The sequence below is a fragment of the Phasianus colchicus genome, chromosome 1 (genome assembly GCF_987193195.1).
Source record: "Phasianus colchicus chromosome 1, bPhaCol1.hap1.1, whole genome shotgun sequence".
NCBI lineage: Eukaryota > Metazoa > Chordata > Aves > Galliformes > Phasianidae > Phasianus > Phasianus colchicus.
In genome coordinates, this window is record NC_143436.1 from 173,153,035 (window position 1) to 173,164,547 (window position 11,513).

General features: G+C 38.0%; 1 protein-coding gene across 4 annotated transcripts in view; it reads left to right on the forward strand.

Annotated features, from left to right (window-relative positions):
• TRPC4 (transient receptor potential cation channel subfamily C member 4) overlaps positions 1-3,419 on the forward strand; it is a 143,955-nt gene extending 140,536 nt beyond the window's left edge. For all 4 annotated transcript variants that reach the window (XM_031615761.2, XM_090132757.1, XM_090132764.1 and 1 more), the window contains one exon: positions 792-3,419. In XM_031615761.2, coding sequence (XP_031471621.2) covers positions 792-1,508 — 717 coding nt within the window. In that variant the 3' untranslated portion in view covers positions 1,509-3,419. The remainder of the gene's footprint in view (positions 1-791) is intronic.
• The last annotated feature ends 8,094 nt before the right edge of the window (positions 3,420-11,513 follow it).

Consider the following 11,513-nt stretch of genomic DNA (forward strand, 5'->3'; position numbering starts at 1 on the left):
GTGAGGCCATTCCTGGAGTGCTGTGTCCGGTTCTGGGACCCCCTTCTGCATCTCTTCTGTTAGGAGAGGCTGAGAGATTGAACTGTTCAGCCTGGAGAAGAGCAGGCTTGGAGGGATCTCAGTGTCCAGAAATACGTGAAGGGAGATTGCTCGAAGTATGCAGCCAGGCTCTGTCACTGGTATCTACTGCCAGGACAAGAAGCAATGGGCACAAACTGGAAAACAAGTTCTACCTAAACATCAGGAAGAACTTTTCTACTGTATGAATGACAGAGCTGCCTGGACATGGTCCTGGCTATTCTGCTCTGGGTGTCCCTGCTTGAGCAGAAGTTGGACCAGATGATTTCCAGAAGTTCCTTCCAGCCTAAACTGTTACATGATTCTGTATGCCTATTGCATGTGTGTATTGGGGATGGTGATAATATCTGATCCAAATGCCATTATAGTGTTGCAATAATGCAGTCCAGCAGATTAGCTGCAGGTGATAAAGTTGTCCTTGCTCCTTTCTCCACCACTCAGTGATCTCTAAACCAAGATACATTTCCTCTGAAGATTCCCCTGATAAAATTGCTGATCACTTTTTTTTTGCCTTAGTTAGAAGATCTGTTAAGCAGAATCTGCTAAGTAACTTGAACATCTCAGGTATTATCCAGATGACAAAGCTCATAATTGATCCATAGCATAAGCTTTTTATTTTTTTTAATTTATTAACGAAAGAGGAAAAATACTAGGTTTCATTCTCTGTTCTTTCTGTCTGAGCTAATCCTCTGATCTTTCTTATTCATTTCTAGGAGTTAAAACAAGACATTTCCAGCTTCCGTTTTGAAGTCCTGGGTTTGCTAAAAGGAAGCAAGCTTTCTAATGTGCAGACTCCAAAAATGAATAAAGATGCTGCCTCTTTGTCAGAAACTGAAGAAAAGAATGAGAGTGAAGGAAACAAGAAAGGAAAGAAGAAGGCATTCAGCCTTTTTGATATTACAACAATGATTCACCCACGATCAGCCACAATTGCCTCTGAAGCACATAACGTAAGCAATGGCTCAGCAATGTTGGTGTCAGAGTCCATTAAGGAGAAACAGAAGCGTGTGAATTTTGTAACAGATATAAAAAATTTTGGGTTATTTCACAGACGATCAAAAACAAACTCTGTGGAGCAGAGTACAAATAAAATATACACTGTTTCTGAAGAAGTTTCCCGTCAACAGGCAGAAGAACAATGTGAGACAAATGATGAACTGGAAGAGGGAGAACTGACTATGAACTGTGAAGTAGACATCCAAAGTCCTGATGAAAAGTGCATGGTAGCTGAGTTGCAAAATGACAGCAACACTTTGGATTCACAGGATGAAGGAAGTATTTGTGCTTTAGAAGCAGAGAAAATGGAGTTACAGAACTCAGAATCATCCACACCACAGGATCAGCTGGACAAGGAATCAGACATTGGCACTAACTGTGATGGTAAACAGGAAACCATTGAGCAGGGTGACTATGTGATAACCAGGTTGTGATGCTTACAGGAAGAAGCATTTACAAATATATATATTTTGCATAGTGCTTTTGGGGGGGAATGTTTTAAGAACATATTAGCAAATGCAGAACTACACTTTATAGTACTCAACTGTGGCACATGATCTTGTAACACAGTAAATGAGAGAAAGATAATAAAGGGACCTTCTGTTTTGTAGCCTGCTTTAGCTTTCACAATTTGTTTTACATTTTTTACTAAATGGAAGCATCTTGTATTCTTGTACTGTTGCAATAACCCACAGAAACTTTTTAGCTATCTTTTTCAATTTCAACAAAAGCAATTTCTCTCATATGATAGTTGACTCCTACGATAAATATTTTTCTATGCAAATAAAAAGTAGCTTCAGAGACTTGTAAGCCTTTATTTAACTTTGTAGGTTCTTAAAAATTCTGGGCAACATAATAATCGTAAGTGGTTCCTGTCAACATATGTCATGTCAAGCTATTAGAATCATTTATTTAAATTGCTAGGAACTTGATTTGCTTCAAAATCTATAAAGAAACAAACTATAAAGTATATTCTTTTATTTATTGAAGGAATATGAATACCTGTACATTTTGAACAATCAGTCTATTTGATTATTTAATTACAGCTTCTCCCACTCAGCAAGAGATTTATTACCTTCCTGATGCCGCTGTTAGAAATACACAGGATTCAGAGACTGTAAAAATGTATCTTATAGCAAAAGAAATATTTGTGTCCTGCTAAAATTTGATGACGGATTACTTCCCAGGAATCCGTAGTCACATCAGCTACTGCTTCTTCAACCATTTATTTTTCCAAATGTGGACAACCTATGCACTTTAATGTTCTGCTGCTTATTAGCTTTTGCCTTCACGATACACTTGTATTTGCTGAGAGAAAGATATGTCAGGAATAAACAAGCAAACAGTGATCCCCTGAGTACTTTGAAAATATGGCAGTTTGCTGAGAAGTTTTTAAAGAAAAACCTTACGAAAGTTCCTTTGACAGCTTTTGACAGCTTCAGAGTTTGGGGGAACCTGATTCGAGGTTTTATAAAATTACTTAGACATTTAAATGTATAAAGAAAAAACCTAATAGTATTTTTCTTAATCGATAAGTGACTTCTTGTCTTAGTCAAAAACAATATTTTTAAAATTAAACAGTCTGTTGCTTTTTAATTAGTGACTAGTGTCCTGCATTATTAAAAACTTAAATTTACAACTGACCTAAGAAGGAACACCCTTCAGCTTCCACACCATCCTTTGTCCATGGAGACATGAATATACCACAGCACTGTGGTCATTTCATTCTTAACATCTCTGTCCCTACTTTAATAGATTTTGTAGCTCATTTTTGCCTGTGGTAAGAAACCTGCAGGTGCATACAGTACACCTACATCCTATATTCCTAGAAACACAAATCGTGCAGAAAATGAGGACAAAACAAATGGAATCCATGACATGTTAACTACCATCTTGTAGGATATGACCTAAAGCCATACCATTCTGGACATAAACTGTCCTTTTACTGAACTGAGTTTTGAAAATCCTCTCATTGATATATATTTGGGTGAGTTTTTCCGCTCTGCTTTACTCACATACTACTTTCTATGAGCTCACATATTGCGAGCTTCCTTCCTGTACAAGCACCTGCGCCATGGCACCTAGGAGTGAATTCACTGAGCCAAAATGGAATAGTGGGGAAAAGGTCTGTATAGCTTTGCAACACTGTGTTCACACCACATTTGATTACTAAGTTATGGCTGATTTCCATCTTGGCATCTTGACTGCTCTGTGGACCCCTTCTCCTCATCTCTCCCCTTGTCCACCTTTAGATTGTGAGCTCCTCGGGGCAGGGCCAGAAGCTTTTCTGTTTGGAAAGCACCTGAATTATTACAAGCGTAACAAGAAATAAATAATAATAATGATGATGAAATAACTTCATATCATTTTTACTAGATCAACTCTTAGAGAGTTCTTTTTTCTACTGTAATGTTTGTGCTAAGAATGACGTAAAGTCAATGTGTCACATGTATCTTTTGTTATAAACTTCTCTATATCCCAGTTTTTCTCCATCACAAATTTCATAAAACATTCACAATGTATTTTATAAAGGCCAATACTGTCATTTGGGATATACAAGTTTGCCACTCCAGAGATGCTGGGTTGATTTCCATTTTAGAAACTTTGCCTCCTTCTCCTTTCTTCTTTCTGGTGCAACACCTTGTCATACTGCCTGTTTGAGATGCAGTGATTGACTCAGCAGGTTGCCTGATCTTTTGCAGTCCAGCACAGCACAGAGAAGGGCACCCATGACAAGCTCTGATCTTTTGTTACCACTGACAAATAAAATGGTATGGCCAAGGGCAACTATAGCATAAGTTTCATTGTAAATGATTTCCATCATAAAGCATGAAAAATGCACTTGTTCTTTACTATGAGAGTGGTAAGGTGCTGGAATGGGCTGCCCAGAGAGGTTGTGAATACCCCATCCCTGGAGGAGTTCAAGGCCAAGCTGCATGGAGCCCTGGGCAGCCTGGTCTAGTATTAAATGTGGAGGTTGGTGGCCCTGCCTGTGTCAGGGGGGTTGGAGATTCATGATCCTTGAGGTCCCTTCCAACCCGGGCTATTTTGTGATTCTGTGATTCCAGGTTCTTTGTTAACAGCAAATAATGGTGACTAGTTAAAAAATAAAGTAAAAGTATAACAAGATCTCAATACAGAAGATTTCTCTCAATGGGAATGTAGACACAAATAGTATGAGTGCAGTGATATAAACTGGCATCTGCAATTTTACTACAGTCATGGCAGAATTTAAATTTATGAGTTGCTAACGTGGGACTACAATTTGTGCTCTTTTCTGTCATTAAGAATTACTTGTTCCCAGTAGACAAAGGCTTGAATGCATTTCCCTTTCTTATTACTTATCATTTTTAACACCTCAGAATCCCAACCACACTATCCTCTCACTAGACAAATCCAGAACAAATGAGCAGTCCTTCCACCAAGGACACATTCCTACCATTATTTTCAGTCCAGTCAAGATATTCCAGTCGGGGTATTTATAATCTGACCAGTATCATGATCAGAACAAGGAAATATCCACAGCTCTAAGAGCTTCCTTTACATGCTATCTTGCCATCTTAAGAGACTCCTTCAATGGTACAAAATATTTTTTCTTCCTATGCCTGTGAACTTCCCAATAAAGCAGAAGCATGGAAGAGTTAACATGAAATGTCAGCCATGGTCTGGGGCCTCACAATGCTCGTCTAAGTCTTGGAGTAGATATAAGGCAGAGCAAAGCAATAGCTGTACTGGTTGAAGCAAATGTCCACCCATTTCCAATAGGCACTGTGAAGTGATACAGTTTTTTCTAAGAAATTATCAGCAGAGACTGGGCAGGATGCTTAGCGTAGAGCCATGATATTGCATTGTGTAGCAAAAATTTAACTTTTTTTTTTTTTCTTTTACAACCAAATATTAAGGTATATCAAATAAAGTATACCTAAAATCATCATCTGTTCTATTTTTATGTGATTCTTAGGTGATCAGAGTTCTCTTTAGTCACAAATATGCACGTCATTCTGTAAAAATAGGTAAGAACATAGAATGTGTCCAAATTTGAAATGGCAGTGTTGGGTTTTTGTTTTTGGTTTTTTTTTCACTTCTTGTTTTTTGTCGCTTGTGGTTTTGTTTTTTTTTTTTTTTTTACTTTGTGAATAGACAAAAAAGAAACAACAACAACAACAAAACCCTCCTCATTGAATGTTTCCAGGAGGACATTTGTACCAAGAGAAATCTGGAGGTGCACAGAGCAACATCCAAAATGCCACAGCAGAGACATTATTAAGCTTTGTAAAACAAAGCATGCTTTCTCCTTGAGCAAAGTGAAGAGTTTTGAAAATAGTTGTCTCTGTAGCCTCCATTAGCATCAATATAGGAGGAATACACGCACACAAAAAAAAGCATACAAACTCCTAACAAAAAGTCTTCTGAAATATAGCTTAAGGTTGCAGAATCTTTCAATGAATTAGAAAACTGTCAACATTTTTGTACTAATATTAGGCTGTTCAGAATGTTCAGAAAGCATCTCTTTCTGAACATTCATACTTTTTTTGGTGAAGATGAAACCTCACCTGCATACCATATCTTCAAAAAGACAGTGCAAAAGCTGCTTACATCTGCGTAGAATCCTAGAATAATTGAGGTTGGAAAAGCTCACTAAGATCATCTAGTCCAACCATCAACCCATTCCCACCATGCCCACTAACCCAAGTTAGAGTGTTCCCAAGTACCATACCTACATATTTCCTGAACACTTCCAGGAACAGTGAGTCTATCATTTCCCTGGCTGGGCAGTTTGTTCCAATGCCTCAAGGCCTCTTTGTAAGAAATTTTTCCTAATATCAAACCTGACCCTCCTCTGGCGCAACTTGAGGCATGTTTGTGCAACCAGGATAGCCAAGGAGGGCACTGCAGAGGTGAAAGCCATGTGTATGCATCAGAAGACTTGCACTGCAAGACCCTGTGAGCCAGATGCAAGTCACTATGCTACCTCTGCATTGTACAGACATCAAGACTGGTAGATGCCTTCCAGGGAGGAGCTGGTTTTAATCTTGTTTTCTCTGTCCAAAGATTGAGGACATTACAGTTTTGACTGGTGTGTGCCAAATATCCCGTGCATCCTGCTTACATGAATCTCTGGCACATGGTACTGATCTATCTAACTATCTAATTCAATAGATAGGTCAAGATTTCATACAAAAAACCCACAATAATGTTCTTGATCTGAATTTTTCTGTGAATAAATAGTGTCTATTTTCCTGACAATACATATCTTTCTCTTAGCTATAATTATAGAGAAGTGTAAAAAGCAGTTCTATTATATGTGTCCCCCAACGTTCTTAAACAGAAGGTTTAAAACAAGAGTATCTTCCTTAACAGCATCTTTGAACCAATCATTCAGGAGGATAATTTTGCAAGTACATCCTTACATAAATACATTGTAGAGAAAAGACATAAAGAAAAAATTATATGCCCATCTCAGATTCTACTGTGTATATATATGGACTGCAGGAGGAAATGGGATGTTATATATTCCCATTTCCTCTCTAAATCTCTGTAAGTAATCAGTAAAGGCAATGTAGGGAGAGTAGCAAGAGGCAGCATGAAATAGAAAGGTGAATCATAATGTTTAAAGATGGTAATAAGGCAATGCATTTTTGCATCCAGATCAAAGTAACTGTATTAAATATATATATATATATTTAATGGGAATTTAGTCATTCATGTTGGACAGTGATGCAACCTATCTTCACTTTAGTCTATTAAGAGAAAACAACAGCTTTAGTTGGGCAAACACACAACACACATAGAAGATCAGTACTAGGAATGGGAATGGTATTAAGCATAATTGTAAAATTAAATGTAATAAAAGCAATCTCGTACCTTTGTCTGAGGAGTAGAACTCCTCTGTTCAGATCACTGCTCAAAATGCCATGTATTTTCACATCAAGCAATCATTTGATAACACTTCTATGCTGTCCTTGGGTCAGGAACTCAAGAGTTTTTACTCCCACACAAATGTGCCAATGTCCAGACTAAAAATCTTCTCTCTCTGTGTTACAGCTTTTGACTAGCTTCAAAAATTTAGTTTTGAATCCTACAAATCCTACAGACACTAGAAGGAGAAGTTTAGAGATCCTCTGAGATAGCTTACAGTTAAGTAGTACAATGTGATCCAAAATAAACTGTTGGGGTTGAGTCTGAATCTTTCAGATATTAAAAGGAATCAAAACCATTGAACTACATCAAAACAAGTTCACTAACCACTGACTGATTTCATGCTTTAGAAGTTGCTTTTTTTTTGTTTGTTTTTTCTACAAATTTAAAAGAATGCAACAGAAATATTTTCTCTCTCTTTAAAATAAACAAAATTGCTGCAGCCTTTCACCTCCATGAACAGTACTTTACATACATACAATATATTTCAGCTTTATCACAGGTCCCTCCATCTCATAATTCTCTGCCTAAATCAATCAAATTCTCTGTTGTTGTTAATATAGCTCTGAAATGTTTGTACCCATTGTTTTGACTGTTTATATTTGTATTCTTTGAGCACTTATAATCTTAACTTCATAGCTTTTCTCCACATGATGTTTGTTCCTCTGACAGCGTTCTTCCTCATTCAGCTCTGCTTTTCTTTGACTTTAAAGAAAATATTCTGTTTTCTTCTTGGCTAAGGCTTTCTGCTCTCTTTAGTTGACTAACATACTTATTGCAGAGTGCTGCACAGCATGATGTGTTTCAGTGTTCAGTACCGCAGTGGCCTTTTCAGTCTGGCCTTTATCCCTTTGCAATTCAATATCCTTCTACTGTGGAAAGCAATTGGTACATTCAAAGGCTGATATATTTTACCATTCAAACACCATCCATAGTGCCAGATTACTGGTCTTTGAGAGAGATACTTTCCCCCTTTGTACTCTTCAGAAGTTTAGATAGCTGTCTGTGACTGGAAATCTAGCTTTCCAATGGCTGATGCTAGATAAAATGAATACCAGTTTCACAGGATGATGCTTTAGTATATTTTCTCTCACTTTTCTTTTTTTTCTATCTAGCTTGCTGATAACAGAGTCTCATTAGGGCAATCTACTCACTATTGCATTTTTAAAGTATCAGAGAAATATTGCAACAGGAACAGGAGTGTTCAAGATATAAAATTGGAGTTTCCAGAAAGATGAAACCTCTCAAGTGGTTAGTATTACAAATGTTCTTTGGTCTGGAAATTAGAAATAGAACCTCATACAAGCAGAAATTGTGAGACTTTATTCCATTGCATGAAATCAAGAGTTAACTCAAAAGAGCTTGCATGCTTTTTAGTCAATGGAATTGAAAAAGCAAGAATGCTCTCTGGATTTGTTGCATATGCTCAACTTTAATTAAAAAAAAAAAAAAAAAAAAAAAAAAAAAAGAAAGAAAGAAAAGAAAAGAAGTAAGATGTTTACAGCAAAACTATTCCATGAATGTTTCAAAAGGCAGTAAAAGTCTATAGGTAGTGAGGAAGATACAGTTATCTTCTGGAAATCCAAGTGCTTCTGTTTAGCAGGTTGATTAAACAATTTATTTCTCTCATAATAGAAAATTGTTACAGATTGAAATACTCTTCCCTATATAAGCAGTTGGAAGGAAGGAAGGAAGGAAGGAAGGAAGGAAGGAAGGAAGGAAGGAAGGAAGGAAGGAAGGAAGGAAGGAAGGAAGGAAGGAAGGAAGGAAGGAAGGAAGGAAGGAAGGAAGGAAGGAAGGAAGTAGATTTTTTAGGCTTGAGAGATCCATGGACTTACTTACAGACAAACAACATCTGAAAGCAGTGAACTACCTAACACTTCGTAAATGTAATTAACAATAGAGAGTGCTCCTAAAATGTGGCAACATGATAATAATTACTGCAGAATGACTCATTCTGGTTAATGAGTCATAGTCCTCACTAGTGGTTATAGTATACCATATGCAATTTACAATAAGGGAGATACATAAAACACTGTTTTATGAGTGACAACTATGAATTAAATATAGTAAGTCTTCATACACATTAGGGGAAAAGGTATAAAGTCCTTTTCTTCCCTTCTAATCTTCCCAGTCTGATGATATGTTTATACAGAGAATGTGTCACTTCCCCAGTAAATAAACCACTTTCCATTTCCATTTCCACTGTATGTTTCTTTAAGTAGTCTGTTAAGACCCAATAATGCAACAATTTATGTCACATTTTCTGAAGGATAACATGTAACATCTTCTCTGCCCTGATCGGGCCTCACAACAGGGATGTGCTGGAACGAGTCCAGCAGAGAGCCACAAATGAAAAAGGGCCTGGAGCATCTCCACTATGAGGAAAGGCTGCATGAAGTGGGGCTCTTCAGCCTTGAGAAAAGAAGTCTAAGAGGTGATCTTATCAAGGTTTATAACTATCTTAAGTATGGGAGTCAAAGGGACATAGACAACCTCTTTTTAGCCATCTGTGAGGACAGGACAAGAGGAAATGGCCATGAACTTGGGCACAGGAAGTTCTGCACAAATAGGCTTCCAGTACTTCTTCACATGGAGGGTGACAAAGCACTGGACAGGCTGACCAGGGAGGTTGTGGATTCTTCTCCCTTGGAGATATTCAAGACCTGCCTGGATGCCTACCTGTGCAGCCTGCTGTAGGGGGCCTGCTTTGCTGGGGGGCTGGACTTGGTGATCTCTGGAGGTCTCTTCCAATTCCTACAAATCTGTGATCCTGTGGTTCTGTGATAGGACCTTGTGTCCATAGGATGACAGGATAGTTGCTAGGAAATACTAGAAACAGTTTTCTTCAGATGAATTGAATATAATACTGAGAGATAGCATTCAATCATAACTTAGATATGAATACTCATGTCCATGCACCACAGCATGGAAATAATCTTTCTCCATGACTCAATTTAGTTGACTCCAACTTAAGAAAAAGAACTAAGCAGCAAAAAGAAAACTTAAAGGAAGGCATTCTTTAAGAAATTAGACTTATCTTCTTTATTAGTATGCTCAGTAACATCCACTTTCATTAGGTAATATTAAGGGTTTTGTTTCTTCTTTGGCTTGCTTTGCAAAAGATACAGAATTTGTATTCAATTGTTGATGAGAATTTCATTAATAGAGATTGTAAATCAATAGACTGTTAAGGGAGATCTCATCTGAGGACTGGATCCACTGATCTCTGAGGAAGGTAGAATAACTCCTATCTATATATCTGTGTTTGATAACAGATGTGCTGGGAATTTTGAATGTAAATAACAACAATATTAAATTGTATTATTGCCTCATCTGGAGAGAAAGGTCTTTGTCTGGTGGAAATACTTACATATTCATTTGCTTCAGTTTGACACAAGGCATAGTGTGAATAGGAGGACTACACAGCAATTCCCATTCCATGTGACTGGGACTACACCATAATGAACAGAATTTATAAGGAAAATGTAGCATGCTAAGTCATGTCCTCAACACTTGCTTGGGAAATCAAAATCATTCAGTCAACAGTTCTTTAAAATCAATTTGATCAGTAAAGAGCATGCATGAACAGTGTACATAACTATGTTCCTTTGGTTCTTCCTTTTCCAAGTTTCTCCCTGGTATTCCAGATTTTCTTTCCTTGTATTTCTATCTTAATTTATTAATTTCTCTTCCCACTTTCTAAATCCAGCCCTTGATTACTTCTTGAGTATCACTTTCTTTTCCACCATTCTTTTTCCTGCCCTCACATCTCATAATTATTCTTCTCAGTGTATTTCACTCCTCTCTCATCCATGTTCATGTAATCAAATTGATCCCTGCATAAATTCTGAATTAGTCTATTTCCTGATTAATGCATTAATATCACACGTAATGGTGACTCAAAGAAGCATCTTGATGGCCTACACAAGGGGATTGAGTGCATTCTCAGAAGTTTGCAGATGACACTAAGTCAGGTGGAAGTGTCAATCTGCTTGAGGATAGGAAGGTCCTACAGAGGGATTTGGACAGGATAGTGGGACTGGATAGGGGGACTGAGGTGAATAGGATGAAGTTCAATAAGAACAAGTCCCAGTGTGGCTGTAAGGATAAGTGGAAGAAATGAACCTGGTGGTGTTGGTCAGCGCTCAGCTAAACATGAGCCAGCAGTGTGCCCAGGTGGCCGATAAGGCCAATGGCATCCTGGCTTGTATCAGAAATAGTGTTGCCTGCAGCAGCAGGGAGGTGATCATCCCTCTGTATTCAGCCCCGGTGAGACCACAACCTAAGTACTGCATTCAGTTTTGGGTCTCTCACTACAAGAAAGACACCGTGTTCAGAGATCATGTTCAGAGAAGGGCAACAGTGCTGTGAAGAGCTTGGAGCACAAGTCTTACAGTGAGCAGCTGAGGGAACTGGGATTGTTTAGTCTTAGAGAAGTGGATGCTTGGGGTAGACCTTACTGCCCTCTAGAGCTACCTGAAAGGAGGTTGTGGTGAGGTGGGAGTTGGCCTCTTCTC